The 25,480-nt window shown below is 60.3% G+C and overlaps 1 protein-coding gene across 2 annotated transcripts in view; it reads left to right on the top strand.

The window, feature by feature from the left end:
- ADCK5 (aarF domain containing kinase 5) overlaps positions 1-25,232 on the top strand; it is a 31,777-nt gene extending 6,545 nt beyond the window's left edge. The window contains exons 5-17 of one of the 2 annotated variants that reach the window (XM_072925112.1): positions 3,969-4,112; positions 4,320-4,376; positions 6,206-6,346; positions 8,335-8,448; positions 9,321-9,452; positions 10,467-10,550; positions 13,704-13,785; positions 16,186-16,264; positions 17,554-17,645; positions 19,718-19,986; positions 20,026-20,228; positions 23,736-23,837; positions 25,108-25,232. In XM_072925112.1, coding sequence (XP_072781213.1) covers positions 3,969-4,112; positions 4,320-4,376; positions 6,206-6,346; positions 8,335-8,448; positions 9,321-9,452; positions 10,467-10,550; positions 13,704-13,785; positions 16,186-16,264; positions 17,554-17,645; positions 19,718-19,986; positions 20,026-20,228; positions 23,736-23,837; positions 25,108-25,213 — 1,605 coding nt within the window. In that variant the 3' untranslated portion in view covers positions 25,214-25,232. Of the gene's footprint in view, positions 1-3,968; positions 4,170-4,319; positions 4,377-6,205; positions 6,347-8,334; positions 8,449-9,320; positions 9,453-10,466; positions 10,551-13,703; positions 13,786-16,185; positions 16,265-17,553; positions 17,646-19,717; positions 19,987-20,025; positions 20,229-23,735; positions 23,838-25,107 lie in introns of both variants that reach the window. The other variant, XM_072925113.1, reaches the window with a different exon arrangement.
- Positions 25,233-25,480: the final 248 nt, after the last annotated feature.

Genomic DNA, 25,480 nt, shown 5'->3' with positions numbered 1-25,480 from the left:
GTCACACCTGTGTCACACACCTGTCCCCCCCAGGACAGTCCCCGTTACCTGTCGGCCATGTCACACCTGTGTCACACACACACACACACACCTGTCACACCTGTGTCCCACCTGTCCCCAGGACAGTCCTCGTTACCTGTCGGCCATGTCACACCTGTGTCACACACACACCTGTCAGTGTCACACACACCTGTGTCACACCTGTGTCACACACACCTGTTAGTGTCACACCTGTGTCACACCTGTGTCACACCTGTGTCACACACCTGTGCAGGACAGTCCCCGTTACCTGTCGGCCATGTCACACCTGTGTCACACACACACCTGTGTCACACACACACACCTGTCTCACACCTGTGTCACACCTGTCCCCAGGACAGTCCCCGTTACCTGTCGGCCATGTCACACCTGTGTCACACACACACACCTGTGTCACACCTGTCTCACACCTGTGTCACACCTGTCCCCCCCAGGACAGCCCCCGGTACCTGTCGGCCATGTCACACCTGTGTCACACACACCTGTGTCACACACACACACCTGTCAGTGTCACACCTGTGTCAACCCTGTGTCACACCTGTGTCACACCTGTCCAGGACAGTCCCCGTTACCTGTTGGCCATGTCACACCTGTGTCACACACCTGTCACACCTGTGCAGGACAATCCCATGTACCTGTCGGCCATGTCACACCTGTGTCACACACACACACCTGTGTCACACACCTGTGTCACACCTGTCCAGGACAGTCCCCGTTACCTGTCGGCCATGTCACACACACCTGTTAGTGTCACACACCTGTGTCACACACCTGTGTCACACCTGTGTCACACACACACACCTGTCACACCTGTGCAGGACAATCCCCATTACCTGTCGGCCATGTCACACCTGTCAGTGTCACACCTGTCACACCTGTCTCACCTGTCCAGGACAATCCCATGTACCTGTCAGCCATGTCACACCTGTGTCACACCTGTGTCACACCTGTGTCACACCTGTCCCACATGTCCCACCTGTCCAGGACAGCCCCCATTACCTGTCGGCCATGTCACACACACATGTCACACTTGTGTCACACCTGTCACACCTGTGTCACACACCTGTGTCACACACCTGTGTCACACCTGTCACACCTGTGTCCCACCTGTCCAGGACAATCCCATGTACCTGTCGGCCATGTCACACCTGTGTCACACACACCTGTCAGTGTCCCACCTGTGTCACACACACCTGTCACACCTGTCCAGGACAGCCCCTGTTACCTGTCGGCCATGTCACACCTGTGTCACACACACCTGTGCAGGACAGTCCCCATTACCTGTCGGCCATGTCACACACACATGTCACACCTGTGTCACACACACACACCTGTCAATGTCACACCTGTGTCACACCTGTCACACCTGTCCCCAGGACAATCCCCGTTACCTGTCGGCCATGTCACACCTGTGTCACACACACCTGTGTCACACACACCTGTGTCACACCTGTCCCCCCCAGGACAGTCCCCATTACCTGTCAGCCATGTCACACCTGTCACACACACCTGTCAGTGTCACACCTGTGTCCCACCTGTGCAGGACAATCCCATGTACCTGTCGGCCATGTCACACACACCTGTCACACCTGTCTCACCTGTCCAGGACAATCCCATGTACCTGTCGGCCATGTCACACACACATGTCACACCTGTGTGTCACACCTGTGTCACACCTGTCCAGGACAGTCCCCATTACCTGTCGGCCACGTCCCATTTGTGTCACACCTGTCCCACCTGTGTCACACCTGTCAGTGTCACACCTGTCCCCCCCAGGACAGCCCCCGTTACCTGTCGGCCATGTCACACCTGTCACACCTGTGTCACACCTGTCCCCTCTGCCACACCTGTCCAGGACAGCCCCCGTTACCTGTCGGCCATGTCACACCTGTGTCACACACACACCTGTCACACCTGTCCCACCTGTGTCACACCTGTCCCCCCCAGGACAGCCCCCGTTACCTGTCGGCCATGTCACACCTGTGTCACACACACACACACCTGTGTCACACACACCTGTGTCACACACACACCTGTGTCACACCTGTCCAGGACAGCCCCCGTTACCTGTCGGCCATGTCACACCTGTGTCACACACACCTGTCAGTGGCACACCTGTGTCACACACACACCTGTGTCACACACACCTGTGTCCCACCTGTGCAGGACAGTCCCCGTTACCTGTCGGCCATGTCACACCTGTGTCACACCTGTGTCACCTGTGTCACACCTGTCACACCTGTGTCACACACATCTGTGTCACACACACCTGTGTCACACACACCTGTGTCACACACACACCTGTGCCCCCCCCCCCAGGACAATCCCATGTACCTGTCGGCCATGTCACACCTGTGTCATACACACACCTGTCAGTGTCACACCTGTGTCACACACACACACCTGTCACACCTGTGTCACACACCTGTCCCACCTGTCCAGGACAGCCCCCGTTACCTGTCGGCCATGTCACACCTGTGTCACACACACACACACCTGTCAGTGTCACACCTGTGTCACACCTGTGTCACACCTGTGTCACACACCTGTCCAGGACACTCCCCATTACCTGTCGGCCATGTCACACCTGTGTCACACACACACACCTGTGTCACACACACCTGTCAGTGTCACACCTGTGTCACACCTGTCCAGGACACTCCCCATTACCTGTCAGCCATGTCACACCTGTGTCACACCTGTCACACCTGTGTCACACCTGTCCCACCTGTGCAGGACAATCCCGTGTACCTGTCGGCCATGTCACACCTGTGTCACACACACACACCTGTCCCCCCTGTCCCACCTGTCCAGGACAGTCCCCGGTACCTGTCGGCCATGTCACACCTGTGTCACACACACCTGTGTCACACACACCTGTCAGTGTCACACCTGTGTCCCACACCTGTCCCCAGGACAGCCCCCGTTACCTGTCGGCCATGTCATACCTGTGTCACACCTGTCACACCTGTGTCCCACCTGTCCAGGACAATCCCATGTACCTGTCGGCCATGTCACACCTGTGTCACACACACCTGTGTCGCACACCTGTCCAGGACAATCCCGTGTACCTGTCGGTCATGCCACACCTGTGTCGCACCTGTCTCACCTGTGTCACACACACACACCTGTGTCACACACACACACCTGTCAGTGTCACACCTGTGTCACACCTGTCCCCAGAACAATCCCCGTTACCTGTCGGCCATGTCACACCTGTGTCACACCTGTCACACCTGTGTCCCACATGCCACACCTGTGTCACACCTGTCTCACACACACACACACCTGTCAGTGTCACACCTGTCAGTGTCACACCTGTGTCACACCTGTCCAGGACAATCCCATGTACCTGTCGGCCATGTCACACCTGTGTCACACCTGTCCCCAGGACAGTCCCCGTTACCTGTCGGCCATGTCGCACCTGTGTCACACACACCTGTGTCACACACACACCTGTGTCACACCTGTGTCACACACACACACCTGTCAGTGTCACACCTGTCAGTGTCACACCTGTGTCCCACCTGTCCAGGACAGCCCCCGGTACCTGTCGGCCATGTCACACCTGTGTCACACACACCTGTCAGTGTCACACACCTGTCCCTCCCCAGGACAGCCCCTGTTACCTGCCGGCCATGTCACATCTGTGTCACACACACACCTGTGTCACACCTGTGTCACACACACCTGTGTCCCACCTGTCCCACCTGTCAGTGTCACACCTGTGTCACACACACACCTCTGTCACACCTGTCACACCTGTGTCACACACACCTGCATCACACACACCTGCGTCACACACACCTGTGTCCCACCTGTGTCACACACCTGTGTCACACCTGTCCCCCCCAGGACAATCCCATGTACCTGTCGGACATGTCACACCTGTCAATGTCACACCTGTCCCACATGTCCCACCTGTGCAGGACAGCCCCCATTACCTGTCGGCCATGTCGCGGTGCCACGGCCGCGCGGGGCGGCGCCTCCTGCAGGGGGCGCTGTGCAATGGCGGCTTGTACGTGAAGCTGGGCCAGGGCCTGTGCGCCATGGAGCACCTGCTGCCACCCGAGGTGACAATGACACTGCGGCCGCTGGAGGACAGCGCCACCCCCCGGGGGCACCAGGAGGTGACATTGGGGACATCGGGGGCATTGGGGACATTGGGGGCGTTGGGGGGATTGGGGACATTGGGGACATTGGGGACATTGGGGGGACATTGGGGACATTGGGGACATTGGGGATATTGGGGGCACATGGAGCACCTGCTGCCACCTGAGGTGACAATGACACTGCGGCCGCTGGAGGACAGCGCCACCCCCCGGGGACACCAGGAGGTGATGGGGACATCGGGGACATTGGGGGGATTGGGGACATTGGGGACATTGGGGACATTGGGGACATTGGGGACATTGGGGGGACATTGGGGGGATTGGGGACATTGGGGACATTGGGGACATTGGGGACATTGGGGACATTGGGGGGACATCGGGGACATTGGGGACATTGGGGACATTGGGGACATCGGGGACATTGGGGACATTGGGGACATTGGGGACACTGGGGACATTGGGGACATCGGGGACATTGGGGACATTGGGGGGACATTGGGGGGATTGGGGACATTGGGGACATTGGGGACATTGGGGACATTGGGGACACTGGGGACATTGGGGACATCGGGGACATTGGGGACATTGGGGGGACATCGGGGACATTGGGGACATTGGGGACATTGGGGACATTGGGGACATTGGGGACACTGGGGACATTGGGGACATCGGGGACATTGGGGACATTGGGGACATTGGGGGGATTGGGGACATTGGGGGGACATTGGGGACATTGGGGACATTGGGGACACTGGGGACATTGGGGACATTGGGGACATTTGGGGCATTGGGGACATTGGGGGGACATTGGGGACATTGGGGGCATTGGGGGGACATTGGGGACATTGGGGGGACATTGGGGACATTGGGGACATTGGGGGGACATTGGGGGCATTGGGGACATTGGGGACATTTGGGACATTTGAGAGTTGGGGACATTGGGGACATTGGGGACGTTGGGGACATTTGGGGACACTTTGGGGACATTGGGGACATTGGGGACATTGGGGACATTGGGGACATTGGGGGGACATGGAGCACCTGCTGCCACCTGAGGTGACAATGACACTGCAGCCGCTGGAGGACAGCGCCACCCCCCGGGGACACCAGGAGGTGACATTGGGGGGGTTGGGGGGGTTGGGGACATTGGGGACATTGGGGACATTGGGGACATTGGGGGGATTGGGGACATTGGGGACATTGGGGACATTGGGGACATTGGGGACATTGGGGGGACATTGGGGACATTGGGGGGATTGGGGGGACATTGGGGACATTGGGGGATTGGGGACATTGGGGACATTGGGGGGACATTGGGGACATTGGGGGGATTGGGGGGACATTGGGGACATTGGGGGATTGGGGACATTGGGGACATTGGGGGGACATTGGGGACATTGGGGGGATTGGGGGGACATTGGGGACATTGGGGGGATTGGGGACATTGGGGGGACATTGGGGACATCGGGGACATTGGGGGGACATTGGGGGGACATTGGGGGGACATTGGGGACATTGGGGACATTGGGGACATTGGGGACAATGTCACCCCCAAGGAAGGCCCAGCCCAACCCTCACCTGTCCCTCACCTGTCCCAGTGTCCCTCACCTGTCCCAATGTCCCTCACCTGTCCCAGTGTCCCTCACCTGTCCCATGTCCCTCACCTGTCCCCATGTCCCTCACCTGTCCCACCTGTCCCTCACCTGTCCCAATGTCCCTGTGTGTCCCTCACCTGTCCCAGTGTCCCTCACCTGTCCCAATGTCCCTCACCTGTCCCAATGTCCCTCACCTGTCCCACCTGTCCCTCACCTGTCCCAATGTCCCTCACCTGTCCCTCACCTGTCCCAATGTCCCTCACCTGTCCCAATGTCCCTCACCTGTCCCTCACCTGTCCCTCACCTGTCCCAATGTCCCTCACCTGTCCCTCACCTGTCCCAATGTCCCTCACCTGTCCCACCTGTCCCTCACCTGTCCCAGTGTCCCTCACCTGTCCCTCACCTGTCCCACCTGTCCCAATGTCCCTCACCTGTCCCCCCTGTCCCACCTGTCCCCAGGTGGACGAGCTGTTCCTGGAGGATTTCCAGACCACACCTTCCGGAATGTTCCGGGATTTCGACTACGAGCCCGTGGCCGCCGCCAGCCTGGCACAGGTGCACCGAGCGACGCTGCCCGACGGCACCCCCGTGGCTGTCAAGGTGAGAGGGAGGGGCACACCTGGGGGCACCTGGGCACACCTGGGGGCACCTGGGGACAGCTGGGAACACCTGGGGGCACCTGGAGCACACCTGGGGGCAACTGGGGACACCTGGGCACAGCTGGGCACACCTGGGAGGACCTGGGGAACACCTGGGGGCACCTGGGGACACCTGGGGACACCTGGGGACAGCTGGGTACAGCTGTGGCACAGCTGGGGGCACCTGGGCACACTTGAGATACACCTGGGCACACACCTGAGCACACCTGGGGCACACCTGGGGCACCTGGGCACACTTGGGGCACACCTGGGGTGGTGGGACACATGAGGGACACACCTTGGGGCACACCTGAGGGCACACCTGGGGTGGGGGGGCACACCTGGGCACACCTGGAGAACACCTGGGCACTCCTGGGGAACACCTGGGCACACCTGGACACACCTGGGGGCACTTGGGGCACACCTGGGCACACCTTGGGTACAGCTTGGGCACACCTGGGGGCACCTGGGCACACCTGGGCACACCTGGGGAACACCTGGGCACTCCTTGGGCACAGCTTGGGCACACCTGGGGACACCTGGGGGAACCTGGGCACAGCTGGGCACTCCTTGGGCATACCTGGGGCAGACCTGGGGCACACCTGCGGTGGTGGGACACATGGGGGACACACCTTGGGGCAGACCTGGGGTGGTGGGGCACACCTGGGCACACCTGGGGGGCACCGGGGCACACCTGGGGACACCTGGGCACACCTGGGGGCACACCTGCGGACACCTGGGGACACCTGGGCACACCTGGGAACACCTGGGCACACCTGGGGGCACACCTGCGGACACCTGGGGACACCTGGGCACACACCTGGGGGCACCTGGGCACACCTGGGGGCACCTGGGTACAGCTGGGGCACACCTGAGATACACCTGGGCACACCTGGGGAACACCTGGTTACACACCTGGGCACACCTGGACACACCTGGGGCACACCTGGGCACTTTTGCGAACACCTGGGCACACCTGGGGTTCACCTGGGCACACCTGGGGTGGGGGGGCACACCTGGGGGCATATCTGGGGGACACCTGGGGCATACCTGGGTACAGCTGTGGCACATCTGGGGGGACCTGGGAAACACCTGGGGACACCTGGGAAACACGTGGGGTGTAGGGGCACACCTGGGGCACACCTGGGGTGGTGGGACACATGGGGGACACACCTTGGGGCACACCTGAGGGCACACCTGGCGTGTAGGGGAACACCTGGAGCACACCTGGGGCACACCTGGGCATACCTGGGGTGGTGGGACACATGGGGGACACACCTTGGGGCACACCTGGGGTGGTGGGGCACACCTGGAGCACACCTGGGGCACACCTGGGGTGGGGGGGCACACCTGGAGAACACCTGGGCGCACCTGGGGCAGACCTGGGCACACCTGGGGTGGTGAAACACATCGGGGACACACCTTGGGACCCACCTAGGGGCACACCTGGGGTGGGGGTGGCACACCTGGGGTGTAGGGGCACACCTGGGGGCACACCTGGGGAGGGGCACACCTGGGGACGGGCACACCTGGGGGCACACCTGGGGCACACCTTGGGAATGCCTGGGGACACCTGAGCACACCTGAGCACACCTGGGCACACCTGGGGGCACACCTGGGGTGGTGGGACACATGGGGGGCACACCTTGGGGCACACCTGGGGTGGGGGTGCACACCTGGGGGCACACCTGTGGAACACCTGGGGCACACCTGGGGTGGTGGGACACATGGGGGACACACCTGGGGCACACCTGGGGTGGTGGGACACATGGGGGACACACCTTGGGGCACACCTGGGGTGGGGGTGCACACCTGGGGGCACACCTGTGGAACACCTGGGGCACACCTGGGGTGGTGGGACACATGGGGGACACACCTGGGGCACACCTGGGCACACCTGGGGTGGGGGGGCACACCTGAGCCCCGCCCCGCTGACCCCGCCCCCCACAGGTGCAGTACCTGGACCTGCGCGATCGCTTTGAGGGCGACATCCGCACCCTGGAGCTGCTGCTGCGCCTGGTGGAGTTCCTGCACCCCGACTTCAGCCTGGGCTGGGTGCTGCAGGTGGGCACACCTGGGCACTCACCTGGGCACACCTGGGCACACCTGGGATACACCTGGGCACTCACCTGGGCACACCTGGGCACACCTGGGATAGCCACAGACACACCTGGGCACACCTGGGCACAGCCCTGCCCCCCTGCCCTGCGCAGTTCCTGCACCCCGACTTCAGCCTGGGCTGGGTGCTGCAGGTGGGCACACCTGGGCACTCACCTGGGCACTCACCTGGGCACACCTGGGCACAGCTGGGGACAGCCACAGACACACCTGGCACAACCTGGGCACACCTGGGCACACCTGGGCACACCTGGGTACTCACCTGGGACACACCTGGGCACACCTGGCACACCTGGGGGCACCTGGGCACACCTGGGCACAGCTGGGATATCCACAGACACACCTGGGCACACCTGGGCACAGCCACAGACACACCTGGGCACACCTGGGATAGCCACAGACACACCTGGGCACACCTGGGCACAGCCCTGCCCCCCTGCCCTGCGCAGTTCCTGCACCCCGACTTCAGCCTGGGCTGGGTGCTGCAGGTGGGCACACCTGGGCACACCTGGGCACTCACCTGGGCACACCTGGGCACTCACCTGGGCACACCTGGGCACAGCTGGGATATCCACAGACACACCTGGGCACACCTGGGCACACATGGGATACACCTGGGCACACCTGAGATACATGTGAGGCATATGAGAGACACACCTGTGTCACACCTGTGTCACACTTACCTGTCCTAGGAGCTGAAGGCCACGCTGGCAGTGTCACACACACCTGTGTCACACCTGCCACACCTGTCACACCTGTCACACCTGTCACACACCTGTGTCACACACACCTGTCACACACCTGTGTTACCTGTGCAGGAGCTGAAGGCCACGCTGGCGCTGGAGTTGGATTTCGAGAACGAGGCGCGGAACTCGGAGCGGTGCCAGCGGGACCTGAGACACCTGCGGGGGGTGACGGTGCCACGCGTGCACTGGGGGCACTGCAGCAAGGTGGGGCACACCTGGGCACACCTGAGATACACCTGGGCACACCTGGGCACAGCCACAGACACACCTGGGCACACCTGGGCACACCTGGGCACACCTGGGCACAGCCACAGACACACCTGGGGGCACCTGGGCACTCACCTGGGCACACCTGAGATACACCTGGGCACACCTGGGCACACCTGGGCACACACCTGGGCACACCTTGACACACTTGTCCCCAATCCCCCCAATGTCCCCAATGTCCCCAATGTCCCCAATGTCCCCAATGTCCCCAATGCCCCCAATGCCCCCAATGTCCCCCCAATGTCCCCAATGTCCCCAATGTCCCCAATGTCCCCAATGTCCCCCCAATGTCCCCAATGTCCCCAATGTCCCCAATGTCCCCAATCCCCCCAATGTCCCCCCAATGTCCCCAATGTCCCCAATGTCCCCAATGTCCCCCCAATGTCCCCGATGTCCCCAATGTCCCCAATGTCCCCAATGTCCCCAATGTCCCCAATGTCCCCAATGTCCCCCCAATGTCCCCAATGTCCCCAATGTCCCCAATATCCCCCCAATCCCCCCAATGTCCCCCCAATGTCCCCAATGTCCCCAATGTCCCCAATGTCCCCAATGTCCCCCCAATGTCCCCAATGTCCCCAATGTCCCCAATGTCCCCAATGTCCCCAATGTCTCCAATCCCCCCAATGTCCCCAATGTCCCCAATGTCCCCAATGTCCCCAATGTCCCCACTGTCCCCAATGTCCCCAATGTCCCCAATGTCCCCCCAATGCCCCCAATGTCCCCAAATGTCCCCAATGTCCCCAATGTCCCCAATGTCCCCGATGTCCCCGATGTCCCCAATGTCCCCAATGTCCCCGATGTCCCCAATGTCCCCATTAATGTCCCCAATGTCCCCAATGTCCCCAATGTCCCCAATGTCCCCAATGTCCCCAATGTCCCCCCCAATGTCCCCAATGTCCCCAATGTCCCCAATGTCCCCCCCAATGTCCCCAATGTCCCCACTGTCCCCAGCGGGTGCTGACGGCCGATTTCTGCGAGGGCACCAAGATCACCAACCTGGAGGGGCTCCGGGCGCTGGGGCTGTGCCTGCGAGACGTCAGTGGGGTCGGGGGGTTTGGGGGTCCCCAAAGGGATTTTGGGGTGTCCCAAATGTCCCCAAGGGTGTCCCAAATGTCCCCAAGGGGGTCCCGGGTGTCCCTGTCCCCTCCTGCCTTGGGGACAAACGTCCAAAGGGATTTGGGGGCTGGGGGTCCGTGCTCTCAATTTGGGGGTCCTGGGGGATTTGGGGGGTCCCAAAGGGATTTTGGGGTGTCCCAAATGTCCCCAAGGGGGTCCCAAGTGTCCCCAAGGGGGTCCCGGGTGTCCCTGTCCCCTCCTGCCTTGGGGACAAACGTCCCAGGGGATTTGGGGGCTGGGGGTCCGTGATTTCAATTTGGGGGTCCCCAGGGGGGTTTGGGGGGTCCTCAAGGGATTTTGGGGGTCCCAAAAGGATTTTGGGGGTCCCAAAGGGATTTTGGGGTGTCCCAAGTGTCCCCAAGGGGGTCCCAAGTGTCCCCAAGGGGGTCCCGGGTGTCCCTGTCCCCTCCTGCCTTGGGGACAAACGTCCAAAGGGATTTGGGGGCTGGGGGTCCCTGGTCTCAGTTTGGGGGTCCTGGGGGGTTTGGGGGGTCCCCAAAGGGATTTTGGGGGTCCCCAAAGGGATTTTAGGGTGTCCCAAATGTCCCCAAGGGGGTCCCGGGTGTCCCTGTCCCCTCCTGCCTTGGGGACAAATGTCCAAAGGGATTTGGGGGCTGGGGGTCCCTGCTCTCAATTTGGGGGTCCCGGGGGGTTTGGGGGGTCCCCAAAGGGATTTTGGGGGTCCCCAAAGGGATTTTGGGGTGTCCCAAGTGTCCCCAAGGGTGTCCCAAGTGTCCCCAAAGGGGTCCCGGGTGTCCCTGTCCCCTCCTGCCTTGGGGACAAACGTCCAAAGGGATTTGGGGGCTGGGGGTCCGTGATTTCAATTTGGGGGTCCTGGGGGGATTTGGGGGGTCCTGGGGGGATTTTGGGGGTCCCCAGAGGGATTTTGGGGTGTCCCAAATGTCCCCAAGGGGGTCCCAAGTGTCCCCAAGGGGGTCCCGGGTGTCCCTGTCACCTCCTGCCTTGGGGACAAACGTCCAAAGGGATTTGGGCGCTGGGGGTCCCTGCTCTCAATTTGGGGTTCCCAGGGGGATTTTGGGGGGTCCCCATGGGGATTTTGGGGTCCCCAGAGGGATTTTGGGGTGTCCCAAGTGTCCCCAGGGGGGTCCCGGGTGTCCCTGTCCCCTCCTGCCTTGGGGACAAATGTCCAAAGGGATTTGGGGGCTGGGGGTCTGTGATTTCAATTTGGGGGTCCTGGGGGGATTTTTGGGATGAATTTTGGGGTTTTTGGGGTCCCCCTGAGCCCCCAAATCCCCCAGACCGCAGAGAAGCTGATCCAGGGGGGTTTAGAGGATTTTTGGGGTGGATTTTGGGGTTTTTGGGGTGCCCCTGACCCCCCAAACCCCCCAGACCGCAGAGAAGCTGATCCAGGGGGGTTTAGAGGATTTTTGGGGTGGATTTTGGGGTTTTTGGGGTCCCCCTGACCCCCCAAACTCCCCGAGACCGCAGAGAAGCTGATCCAGGGGATTTTTGGGTGGATTTTGGGGTTTTTGGGGTGCCCCTGAACCCCCAAACCCCCCCAGACCGCAGAGAAGCTGATCCAGGGGGGTTTAGGGGATTTTTGGGTGAATTTTGGGGTTTTTGGGGTCCCCCTGACCCCCCAAAATGCCCCCAGACCGCAGAGAAGCTGATCCAGGGGGGTTTAGGGGATTTTTGGGGTGGATTTTGGGGTTTTTGGGGTGCCCCTGAACCCCCAAAATCCCACAGATCGCAGAAAAGCTGATCCAGGGGGGTTTAGGGGATTTTTGGGATGAATTTTGGGGTTTTTGGGGTGCCCCTGAACCCCCAAATCCCGCAGACCGCAGAGAAGCTGATCCAGGGGATTTTTGGGGTGGATTTTGGGGTTTTTGGGGTGCCCCTGAACCCCCAAATCCCCCAGACCACAGAGAAGCTGATCCAGGGCGGTTTAGGGGATTTTTGGGGTGGATTTTGGGGTTTTTGGGGTGGATTTTGGGGTTTTTGGGGTGCCCCTGAACCCCCAAATCCCTCAGACTGCAGAGAAGCTGATCCAGGGCGGTTTAGGGGATTTTTGGGGTGGATTTTGGGGTTTTTGGGGTGGATTTTGGGGTTTTTGGGGTGCCCCTGAACCCCCAAATCCCCCCAGACCGCAGAGAAGCTGATCCAGGGGGGGTTTGGGGATTTTTGGGGTGGATTTTGGGGTTTTTGGGGTGCCCCTGAACCCCCAAAATCCCCCAGACCGCAGAGAGGCTGATCCAGGGGATTTTTGGGTGGACTTTGAGGTTTTGGGGTGGATTTTGGGGTTTTTGGGGTGCCCCTGACCCCCCAAAATCCCCCAGACCGCAGAGAAGCTGATCCAGGGGATTTTTGGGTGGATTTTGGGGTTTTTGGGGTGCCCCTGACCCCCCAAAATCCCCCAGACCGCAGGGAAGCTGATCCAGGGGATTTTGGGCAGATTTTGGGGTTTTTGGGGTGCCCCTGAACCCCCAAAATCTCCCTAGACCGCAGAGAAGCTGCTCCAGGGGGGTTTAGGGGATTTTTGGGGTGAATTTTGGGGTTTTTGGGGTGCCCCTGAACCCCCAAAATCCCGCAGACCGCAGAGAAGCTGATCCAGGGGATTTTTGGGTGGATTTTGGGGTTTTTGGGGTCCCCCTGAACCCCCAAATCCCGCAGACCGCAGAGAAGCTGATCCAGGGGATTTTTGGGTGGATTTTGGGGTTTTTGGGGTGCCCCTGAACCCCCAAAATCCCCCCAGACCGCAGAGGAGCTGATCCAGGGGGGTTTAGGGGATTTTTGGGTGGATTTGGGGGTTTTTGGGGTGCCCCTGAACCCCCAAATCCTCCCAGTCCGCAGAGAAGCTGATCCAGGGGGGTTTAGGGGATTTTTGGGGTGGATTTTGGGATTTTTGGGGTCCCCCTGAACCCCTAAATCCCCCCAGACCGCCGAGAAGCTGATCCAGGGGGGTTTAGGGGATTTTTGGGATGAATTTTGGGGTGCCCCTGAACCCCCCAAATCCCCCAGACCGCAGAGAAGCTGATCCAGGGGGGTTTAGGGGATTTTTGGGGTGGATTTTGGGGTTTTTGGGGTCCCCCTGACCCCCCAAAATCCCCCCAGACCGCAGAGAAGCTGATCCAGGTGTTCGCTGAGCAGATTTTCTACACCGGGTTCATCCACGCGGATCCGCACCCCGGGAACGGTACGGGCACCCCAAAATTTGGGGGGACCCCAAAATTTGTGGGGGAGTAAAATTGGGGGGCCCCAAAATCGGGTGGGGTCCCCAAAACCGGGAAAATCCCAAAACTGAGAGAGGAAATCCCAAAATCAAAGTGGAATCCCAAAAGCAGAAAGGGGAAATCCTAAAATTTGGGGGTACCCCAAAATCGGGAAGTGGACCCCAAAATTTTGGGGGGGGGGGCAAAATTGGGGGGCCCCAAAACTGGGAGGGGACCCCAAAAACAGTGAGGGAGAAAAATGCCAAAATTGGGAAGGGGGACCCCAAAACGTGGACGGAGAAAATTGCCAAAATTGGGAAGGGGGACCCCAAAAGTCGGAGGGGGAAAAAATCCCAAAATTGGGAAGCGGACCCCAAAATTTGGGGGGGAAGGGCAAAATTGGGGGGCCCCAAAATCGGGTGGGGACCCCAAAACCGGGAAAATCCCAAAACTGGGAGGGGAAATCCCAAAATCAACGTGGAATCCCAAAAGGGGGAGGGGGAAATCCTAAAATTGGGGGGCACCCCAAAATCGGGAAGTGAACCCCAAAATTTGGGAGGTGGGGGCAAAATTGGGGGGCCCCAAAACTGGGAGGGGACCCCAAAAACAGTGAGGGAGAAAAATGCCAAAATTGGGAAGGGGGACCCCAAAACCTGGAGGGAGAAAAATGCCAAAATTGGGAAGGGGGACCCCAAAATTTGGGGGGGAGGGGCAAAATTGGGGGACCCCAAAATCGGGTGGGGACCCCAAAACCGGGAAGATCCCAAAACTGGGAGGGGAAATCCCAAAATCAAGTTGGAATCCTAAAAACGGGAAGGGGAAATCCTAACATTGGGGGTACCCCAAAATTTGGGGGAACCCCAAAATTTGGGGGGGAGGGGCAAAATTGGGGGGCCCCAAAACTGGGAGGGGACCCCAAAACCTGGAGGGGGAAAAATGCCAAAATTGGGAAGGGGGACCCCAAAAGTGGGAGGGGGAAAAAAATCCCAAAATCGGGAAGTGGACCCCAAAATTTGGGGGGGGAGGGGCAAAATTGGGGGGTCCCAAAATCGGGTGGGGACCCCAAAATCGTGGTGGGACCCCCAAAACCGAGGGGGTAAAGATCCCAAATCCACGGAGGGAACCCCAAAATCGGGTGGGAACCCCAAAACCGGGAGGGGAAATCCAAAATTTGGAGGGGACCCCAAAACCGAGGGGACCCCAAAATGGGGGTCCCCAAGGAGGAGGGGAAAACTCTGGAGGGGAACCCCAAAAAATGATAGGGGGGTGCCCCAAAAATGGGGGGGGGGTCACTAAATAGGTTGGGGGTCCCCCAAAAAACGAAGGGTCCCCAAAAATAGGGAAATCCCAAAAAGGAGAACCCAAAAAAGGGGCATCCCTAAAAAAATCAGGAAAACCCAAAGAGAGGAACCCCAAAAAATGACAGGGGAGGGTCCCCCAAAAATGGGGGGGGGTCCCTAAATGGGGTGGGGGTCCCCCAAAAATTGAGAGTGTCCCCAAAAAAGGGAACCCCAAAAAAAGGGGAACTCAAAAATGAGGGGGGGGGTCCCCAAAGAAAAATGAGGAAAACCCAAAGAGGGGAACCCCAAAAAATGATGGGGGGGTCCCCCAAAAATGGGGGGGGTCACTAAATGGGGTGGGGGTCCCCCAAAAATCGAGGGTCCCCAAGAAAAGGGAGCCCCAAAAAAAGGGATCCCAAAAAGGGGAACTCAAAAATGAGGGGGGGGTCCCCAAAGAAAAATGAGGAAAACCCAAAGAGGGGAACCCCAAAAAATGAAAGGGGAGGGTCCCCCAAAAAGGGGGGGGTTCTCCAAATGGGGTGGGGGTCCCCCAAAAATGGGGGTCCCCAAAAATAGGGGAACCCCAAAAAAGGGGAGTTCAAAAATGAGGGGGGGTCCCTAAAGAAATCAGGAAAACCCAAAGAGGGGAACCCCAAAAAATGACAGGGGAGGGTCCCCCAAAAATGGGGGGGGGGTCCCTAAATGGGGTGGGGGTCCCCCAAAAATGAGAGGGTCCCCAAAAAAGGGAACCCCAAAAAAAGGGATCTCAAAAAAGGGGAAGTCAAAAATGAGGGGGGGTCCCTAAAGAAAATGGGGGAAACCCAAAGAGGGGAACCCCAAAAAATGACAGGGGAGGATCCCCCAAAAATGGGGGGGGTCCCTAAATGGGGTGGGGGTCCCCCAAAAATCGAAGGGTCCCCAAAAAAGGGAACCCCAAAAAAGGGGAACTCAAAAATGAGGGGGGGTCCCTAAAGAAAATGGGGGAAAACCCAAAGAGAGGGACCCCAAAAAATGACAGGGGAGGGTCCCCCAAAAATGGGGGGGTTCCCCAAATGGGGTGGGGGTCCCCCAAAAAGAGGGGGTCCCCCAAACCTCCCCCGGCAGTGCTGGTGCGGCGCGGCCCCGACGGGCGGGCGCAGCTGGTGCTGCTGGACCACGGCTTGTACGAGACCCTGAGCGAGAGGTGAGACCCCAAAAATCACCCGGGGGCACCCCAAAAATGACCCGGTACCCTGAAACTGATTGAGGGACCCCAAAACTGACGGGGGGACCCCAAAAGTGTCCCGGGACCCCAAAACTGACCCGGGGGCACCCCAAAAATGAACCGGTACCCCGAAACTGATTGGGGGACCCCAAAAGTGTCCCAGGGGAGCCCAAAGATGTCCCAGGATCCCCAAAAGTGACCCAGCACCCCAAAACTGACCGGGGACCCCAAAAATGACCGGGGACCCCAAAAGTGTCCCAGGGGAACCCCAAAAATGACCTGGTACCCCGAAACTGATTGAGGGACCCCAAAACTGCCAGGGGGACCCCAAAAGTGTCCCAGGAGAGACCAAAGATGTCCCAGGATCCCCAAAAGTGACCCAGTCACCCCAAAACTGACCCAGGGGCACCCCAAAAATGACCGGGGACCCCAAAAATGACCGGGGACCCCAAAAATGTCCCGGGGGCACCCCAAAAATGAGCCGGTACCCCGAAACTGATTGGGGGACCCCAAAACTTCCGGGGGGACCCCAAAACTGACCGGGGACCCCAAAAGTGTCCCGGGGGCACCCCAAAAATGAGCCGGTACCCCGAAACTGATTGAGGGACCCCAAAACTGCCGGGGGGGCCCCAAAAGTATCCCAGGGTACCCCAAAGATGTCCCAGGATCCCCAAAAGTGACCCAGCACCCCAAAACTGACCCAGGGGCACCCCAAAAATGACCCGGGGGCACCCCAAAAATGAGCCGCTACCCCGAAACTGATTGGGGGACCCCAAAACTGCCGGGGGGACCCCAAAAGTGTCCCAGGGGAGCCCAAAGATGTCCCAGGATCCCCAAAAGTGACCCAGAACCCCAAAACTGCCCGGGAACCCCAAAAGTGACCCGGGGGCACCCCAAAACTGAGCCGGTGCCCTGAAACTGATTGAGGGACCCCAAATCTGGGGGAAATCCCAAATCTGGGGGTCCTCAAAACTGAGAATGGGACCCCAAAACTGGGAGGACCCCAAAACTCACCCATGGATCCCCTAAACCTGGGAGGGGCACCCTAAAATTGCGGGAAGAACCCCAAAATTGGGGGAGGGTCCCCAAGGAAAATGGGGAGACCCCAAAAAGGAGAAGTCCCAAAAAAGTGGAATCAGAATGGGGAGGTCCCCAAAAAAAGAGGGGGGGCCCAAAATTGGGTGTGTGTGGGGGGGAGGGGTCTCTAATCTGAGGGAGGGACCCCAAAATCTCCGGGGGGACCCCAAAATCCCGTATTCCCCCCCCAGGGACCGGCTGGCGCTGTGCGGGCTCTGGAGAGCGATCGTCCTGCGGGACCGCGAGGCCATGAGGGAGCGGGCGGCGGAACTGGGGGTGCAGGGTGAGCACCCCAAAAACCGACCCCAAAAAGGCCCCAAAATAACCCTGGGGGACCCCAAAAACCGACCCCAAAACAGCCCTGAGGGACCCCAAAAACCGACCCCAAAACAGCCCCAAAATGGCCCTGAGGGACCCCAAAAAACGACCCCAAAACGGCCCCAAAATGGCCCTGAGGGACCCCAAAAACCCACCCCAAAATAGCCCTGAGGGACCCCAAAAATCGACCCCAAAATAGCCCTGAGGGACCCCAAAAACCGACACCAAAATGGCCCCAAAATGGCCATGAGGGACCCCAAAAACCCACCCCAAAATAGCCCTGAGGGACCCCAAAAACCGACCCCAAAATAACCCCAAAATGGCCCTGAGAGACCCCAAAAACCGACCCCAAAATAGCCCCAAAATAACCCCAAAATGGCCCTGAGGGACCCCAAAAACCGACCCCAAAACAGCCCTGAGGGACCCCAAAAACCGACCCCAAAATAGCCCCAGAATAGCCCTGAGGGACCCCAAAAACCGACCCCAAAATGGCCCTGAGTGACCCCAAAAACCGACCCCAAAATAGCCCCAAAACGGCCCTGAGGGACCCCAAAAACTGACCCCAAAACAGCCCCAAAATGGCCCTGAGGGACCCCAAAAACCGACCCCAAAACAGCCCAAAATGGCCCTGAGGGACCCCAAAAACTGACCCCAAAATAGCCCCAAAATGGCCCTGAGGGACCCCAAAAACCGACCCCAAAACGGCCCCAGAATGGCCCTGAGGGACCCCAAAAACCGACCCCAAAATAGCCCCAAAATGGCCCTGAGGGACCCCAAAAACCGACCCCAAAACAGCCCCAAAATGGCCCAGAGAGACCCCAAAATGAGCCCAAAATAGCCCTGAGGGACCCCAAAAACCGACCCCAAAATAGCCCCAAAATAGCCCCGAAGGAACCCCAAAAACCGACCCCAAAACAGCCCCAAAATAGTCCTGAGGGACCCCAAAAACCGACCCCAAAATGGCCCTGAGGGACCCCAAAAACCGACCCCAAAACAGCCCTGAGGCACCCCAAAAACCGACCCAAAAATAGCCCTGAGGAACCCCAAAAACCGACCCCAAAATGGCCCTGAGGGACCCCAAAAACCGACCCCAAAATGGCCCTGAGGGACCCCAAAAACCGACCCCAAAACAGCCCCAAAATGGCCCTGAGGGACCCCAAAAACCGACCCCAAAACAGCCCCAAAATGGCCCTGAGGGACCCCAAAAACCGACCCCAAAACAGCCACAAAATAGCCCTTAGGGACCCCAAAAACCGACCCCAAAATGGCCCTGAGGGACCCCAAAAACCGACCCCAAAACAGCCCCAAAATGGCCCTGAGGGACCCCAAAAACCGACCCCAAAACGGCCCCAAAATGGCCCTGAGGGACCCCAAAAACCGACCCCAAAATAGCCCTGAGGGCACCCCAAAAACCCACCCCAAAACAGCCCCAAAATGGCCCTGAGGGACCCCAAAAACCCACCCCAAAAATAGCCCTGAGTGACCCCAAAAACCGACCCCAAAACGGCCCCAAAATGGCCCTGAGGGACCCCAAAAACCGACCCCAAAAACCGACCCCAAAATGGCCATGAGGGACCCCAAAATAGCCCCAAAACGGCCCTGAGGGACCCCAAAAACCGACCCCAAAATGGCCCTGAGGGACCCCAAAAACCGACCCCAAAATAGCCCCAAAATAGCCCTGAGGGTCCCCAAAAACCGACCCCAAAATGGCCCTGAGGGACCCCAAAAACCGACCCCAAAATAGCCCTGAGGGACCTGGGGGGTACCTGGGCCGACCTGGGCACACCTGGGCACACCTGGGGGGTACCTGGGCACACCTGGGGGCACCTGGGCACACCTGGGGATACCTGGGCACACCTGGGGGACACCTGGGCACACCTGGACACACCTGGGGGGTACCTGGGGGACACCTGGGCACACCTGGGGACACGTGGGGGGCACCTGGGCACACCTGGGCACACCTGGGGGTACCTGGGAGGTATTTGGGGTTACCTGGGGTTACCTGGGGCGTCACCTGAGCCTTACCTGTCCCCACAGATTACTTCCTGTTCTCCGAGATGCTGATGCAGCGACCCCTGAGCCGCCACTCACACCTGCTGAGACCACAGGGAGCTCACCTGGGCACACCTGAGGGACACCTGGGCACACCTGAGGGGCACCTGGGCACACCTGAGGCTCACCTGGGCCAGCAGGGAGCTCACCTGGGTCCACAGGGAGCTCACCTGGGCCCACAAGGAGCTCACCTGGGCACACCTGAGGCTCACCTGAGCACACCTGAGACTCACCTGGCCCCACCAGGACCTCACCTGAGCACACCTGAGACTCACCTGGCCCAAGGACCTCACCTGGGCGCACCTGAGGGTCACCTGAGCGCGTCGGAGCGGGGCTACATGCAGAGCATGGCGGCGCAGCGCTTCCCGCAGGTGCTGCAGGTGCTGCGGGCGCTGCCCCGCCCGATGCTGCTGGTGTTCCGCAACATCAACACCGTCCGCAGCGTGCACGGGGCGCTGGGCGCACCTGCGGACAGGTACGGCATCATGGCCCGCAGGTGAGACACCTGTGTGTGTGTGTGACAGGTGTGTGTGTGTGTGTGTGACACAGGTGTGTGTGTGTGTGTGACACAGGTGTGTGTGTGTGACACAGGTGTGTGTGTGTGTGTGACACAGGTGTGTGTGTGTGTCCCCGCAGCGTGCACGGGGCGCTGGGCGCACCTGCGGACAGGTACGGCATCATGGCCCGCAGGTGAGTCACCTGTGTGTGATACAGGTGTGTGTGTGACACAGGTGTGTCTGTGTGTGTGTGTGTGTGTGTGACACAGGTGTGTGTGTGTGTGCCCGCAGCGTGCATGGGGCGCTGGGCGCACCTGCGGACAGGTACGGCATCATGGCCCGCAGGTGAGTGACACAGGTGTGTGTGTGTGACACAGGTGTGTGTGTGTGTGTGACAGGTGTGTGTGTGTGTGACACAGGTGTGTGTGTGTGACACAGGTGTGTGTGTGACACAGGTGTGTGTGTGTGTGTGACACAGGTGTGTGTGTGTGTGACACAGGTGTGTGTGTGTGTGACACAGGTGTGTGTGTGTGTGACACAGGTGTGTGTGTGTGTGTGTGTGTGTGTGTGACACAGGTGTGTGTGTGTGTGTGTGTGTGTGTGTGACACAGGTGTGTGTGTGTGTGACACAGGTGTGTGTGTGTGTGTGACACAGGTGTGTGTGTGTGTGTGACACAGGTGTGTGTGTGTGTGACACAGGTGTGTGTGTGTGTGTGACACAGGTGTGTGTGTGTGTGCTCAGGTGTGCTCAGGTGTGTCACAGGTGTGTCACAGGTGTGTCACAGGTGTGTCATAGGTGTGCTCAGGTGTGTCTGTATGTGTCACAGGTGTGCCCAGGTGTGTGACAGGTGTGTGTCACAGGTGTGCCCAGGTGTGTCTGTGTGTTTCACAGGTGTGCTCAGGTGTGTGTGCTCAGTTGTGTGTATGTGACAGGTGTGTGTGTGTGTGTCCCAGGTGTGCTCAGGTGTGTGTGTGTGACAGGTGTGTGTTTCAGGTGTGCGTTACAGGTGTGCCCAGGTGTGTGACAGGTGTGTGTGTGTGAGACACAGGTGTGTGTGTGTGACAGGTGTGACACAGGTGTGTGTGTGTGTGCCCGCAGCGTGCACGGGGCGCTGGGCGCACCTGCGGACAGGTACGGCATCATGGCCCGCAGGTGAGTGACACAGGTGTGTGTGTGTGTGTGTGTGTGTGTGTGTGTGTGTGTGACACAGGTGTGTGTGTGTGTGTGTGTGTGTGTGTGTGTGACACAGGTGTGTGTGTGTGTGTGTGTGTGACACAGGTGTGGGTGTGTGTGTGACACAGGTGTGTGTGTGTGTGTGTGTGTGTGTGTGTGTGACACAGGTGTGTGTGTGTGTGTGTGTGTGTGTGTGACACAGGTGTGTGTGTGTGTGTGCCCGCAGCGTGCACGGGGCGCTGGGCGCACCTGCGGACAGGTACGGCATCATGGCCCGCAGGTGAGTCACAGGTGTGTGTGTGTGTGTGACACAGGTGTGTGTGTGTGACACAGGTGTGTGTGACAGGTGTGTGTGACACAGGTGTGTGTGTGTGTGCCCGCAGCGTGCACGGGGCGCTGGGCGCACCTGCGGACAGGTACGGCATCATGGCCCGCAGGTGAGTCACCTGTGTGTGATACAGGTGTGTTACAGGTGTGCGTGTGTGTGTCACAGGTGTGCCCAGGTATGTCTGTGTGTGCTCAGGTGAGTGACACAGGTGTGTGTGTGACACAGGTGTGTCTGTGTGTGTCCGCAGCGTGCACGGGGCGCTGGGCGCACCTGCGGACAGGTACGGCATCATGGCCCGCAGGTGAGTCACACAGGTGTGTGTGTGATACAGGTGTGTTACAGGTGTGTGTGTGTGTGTGTGTGTGTGACAGGTGTGTGTGTGTGTGCCCGCAGCGTGCACGGGGCGCTGGGCGCACCTGCGGACAGGTACGGCATCATGGCCCGCAGGTGAGTCACACAGGTGTGTGAGTGTGTGTGCTCAGGTGTGTCTGTGTCAGGTGCGTGTCACAGGTATGCTCAGGTGTGTGTCACAGGTGTGCTCAGGTGTGTGTGTGTGACAGGTCTGTGACAGGTGTGTGTCTCTGTGTGTCACATGTGTGCCCAGGTGTGTCTGTATCTGTGTGTGCTCAGGTGTGTGACAGGTGTGTGTGTCACAGGTGTGCTCAGTTGTGTGTGTGTGTCACAGGTGTGTGTCCGGTGTGTGACACAGGTGTGCCCAGGTGTTTATGTGTGTGTGACACGTGTGTGTGTGTGTGTGTGTCTGCAGCGTGCACGGGGCGCTGGGCGCACCTGCGGACAGGTACGGCATCATGGCCCGCAGATGAGTCACCTGTGTGTGATACAGGTGTGTTACAGGTGTGTCCATGTGTCACAGGTGTGCCCAGGTTTGTCTGTATGTGTGACAGATGTGCTCAGGTGTGTCTGTGTGTGCTCAGGTGTGTCTGTGACAGGTGTGCTCAGGTGCGTGTATGTGACAGGTGTGTCACAGGTGTGTCACAGGTGTGCCCAGGTGTGTGTGTGTGTGTGACACAGGTGTGTTACAGGTGTGTGTGTGTGTGCCCGCAGCGTGCACGGGGCGCTGGGCGCACCTGCGGACAGGTACGGCATCATGGCCCGCAGGTGAGTCACCTGTGTGTGTGACAGGTGTGTGTGTGTGTGTGTGACAGGTGTGACACAGGTGTGTGTGTGTCACAGGTGTGCTCAGGTGAGTGTCTGTATGTGTCGCAGGTGTGCCCAGGTGTGTCTGTATCTGTGTGTGACAGGTGTGACAGGTGTGTGACAAGTGTGTGTCACAGGTGTGCTCAGGTGTGTATCTGTGTGTGCCCAGGTGCGTTCAGGTGTGTGACAGGTGTGTGTGTCACAGGTGTGCTCAGGTGTGTCTGTGTGTGTCACAGGTGTGCCCAGGTGTGTCTATATCTGTGTGACAGGTGTGTGTGTCTGTGTGTGTCACAGGTGTGCTCAGGTGTATCTCGGGTATCTCTGGGAGGAGGTTGGGGCTGCCCAGGTGAAATGTGGGGAGGGTCGAGGGGGGTGGGAGCACCCAGGTGAGCTCAGGTGAGCTCAGGTGAGCCCTGGGGCTGCCCAGGTGAGCTCAGGTGAGCCCTGGGGTCACCCAGGTGAGCTCAGGTGAGCCCTGGGGTGACCCAGGTGAGCTCAGGTGAGCCCTGGGGCTGCCCAGGTGAGCCCAGGTGAGCTCAGGTGAGCCCTGGGGTCACCCAGGTGAGCTCAGGTGAGCCCCGGGGCTGCTCAGGTGAGCTCAGGTGAGCTCTGGGGTGATCCAGGTGGGCTCAGGTGAGCTCAGGTGAGCTCAGGTGAGGTCAGGTGAGCCCTGGGGTCACCCAGGTGGGCTCAGGTGAGCTCAGGTGGGCTCAGGTGAGCCCTGGGGCTGCCCAGGTGAGCTCAGGTGAGCCCTGGGGGTGCCCAGGTGGGCTCAGGTGAGCCCAGGTGAGCTCAGGTGGGCTCAGGTGAGCTCAGGTGAGCTCAGGTGTGCGCCCCTCCCCGCAGCGCCGTGCGCAGCTGGAGCCGCCTGAGGGGGGGTCCCGGGGGGTCTCTGTGGCAGCGGCTGCACCTGAGCTGGGAGAGCCTCAAGTTCGAGCTGGCGCTCAGGTGAGGGGGAGGGGCTCAGGTGTGGGGGAGGGGCTGGGGGAGGGGCTCAGGTGAGGGGGAGGGGCTCAGGTGTGGGGGAGGGGCTGGGGGAGGGGCTCAGGTGTGAGGGGGAGGGGCTCAGGTGAGGGGGAGGGGCTGGGGAGGGGCTCAGGTGAGGGGGAGGGGCTCAGGTGTGGGGGAGGGGCTCAGGTGAGGGGGAGGGGCTGGGGAGGGGCTCAGGTGAGGGGGAGGGGCTCAGGTGTGGGGGAGGGGCTGGGGAGGGGCTCAGGTGTGGGGGAGGGGCTCAGTTGTGGGGGAGGGGCTGGAGAGGGGCTCAGGTGTGTGGGAGGTGCTCAGGTGTGGGGGAGCGGCTCAGGTGTGGGGGAGGGGCTCAGGTGTGGGGGGACTTCAGGTGTGAGGGGGGAGGGGCTCAGGTGAGGGGGAGGGGCTCAGGTGTGAGGGGGAGGGGCTGGAGAGGGGCTCAGGTGTGGGGGAGGGGCTCAGGTGTGGGGGAGCTTCAGGTGTGGGGGTGTGTGTGTGTGACTCCCCCCCAGGTGTGTGTGACCCCTCCCCAGGTGTGTGTGACCCCCCCCCAGGTGTGTGTGACCCCCCCCCAGGTGAGCTCACCTGTCCCACAGGTGTGTGTGTAACACCCCCAGGTGAGCTCACCTGTCCCCCAGGTGTGTGTGTGTGACCCCCCCCAGGTGTGTGTGACCCCCCCAGGTGTGTGTAACCCCCCCAGGTGAGCTCACCTGTCCGCAGGTGTGTGTGTGACCCCCAGGTGTGTGTGACCCCCCCAGGTGTGTGTGACCCCCCCCAGGTGTGTGTGACCCCCCTCAGGTGTGTGTATGACCCCCCCCAGGTGACCTCACCTGTCCCCCAGGTGTCTGTGACCCCCCCCAGGTGTGTGTGACCCCCCAGGTGTGTGTGACCCCCCCCCCCAGGTGAGCTCACTTGTCCCCCAGGTGTGTGTGTGACACTCCAGGTGTGTGTGACCCCCCCCAGGTGTGTGTGACCTCCCCAGGTGTGTGTGTGTGACCCCCCAGGTGAGCTCACTTGTCCCCCAGGTGTGTGTGTGTGACCCCCCCCAGGTGTGTGTGTGTGACCCCCCCCAGGTGTGTGTGACCCCCCCAGGTGTGTGTGTGACTCCCCCCCCCCAGGTGAGCTCACCTGTCCCACAGGTGTGTGTGACCCCCCAGGTGAGCTCACCTGTCCCGCAGGTGTGTGTGTGTAACACCCCCAGGTGTGTGTGTGTGACCCCCCCCCCTCAGGTGAGCTCACCTGTCCGCAGGTGGGAGTCGCTGCGGTTCCGGTTGGCGGCGGCGGCGCTGCGGCTGTGGAGCCGCTGGGGGGCGCTGCCGCGGGGGGAGCGGCTGCAGCTGCTGCTGCGCGCCTGAGGGGGGCGCCAGAGCACCCCGAAATACCCCGAAAATACCCCGGAGCGCCCCAAAAATCGGCTGGGAACACCCCAAAAACAACCCGGAGCACCCCAAAAACACCGCAGAGCACCCCGAAAACCGGCTGGGAGCACCCCAAAAATACCCTGGAGCACCCCGAAAATACCCCGGAGCGCCCCAAAAACCGGCTGGGAGCACCCCGAAACACCCAGAAACGCCCCAAAAACACCCCGGAGCGCCCCAAATACCCCTGAGCACCTCAAAAAC

Source organism: Taeniopygia guttata, chromosome 2 (genome assembly GCF_048771995.1).
Source record: "Taeniopygia guttata chromosome 2, bTaeGut7.mat, whole genome shotgun sequence".
Lineage (NCBI taxonomy): Eukaryota > Metazoa > Chordata > Aves > Passeriformes > Estrildidae > Taeniopygia > Taeniopygia guttata.
This window is presented reverse-complemented; position numbering and strand designations above follow the sequence as displayed.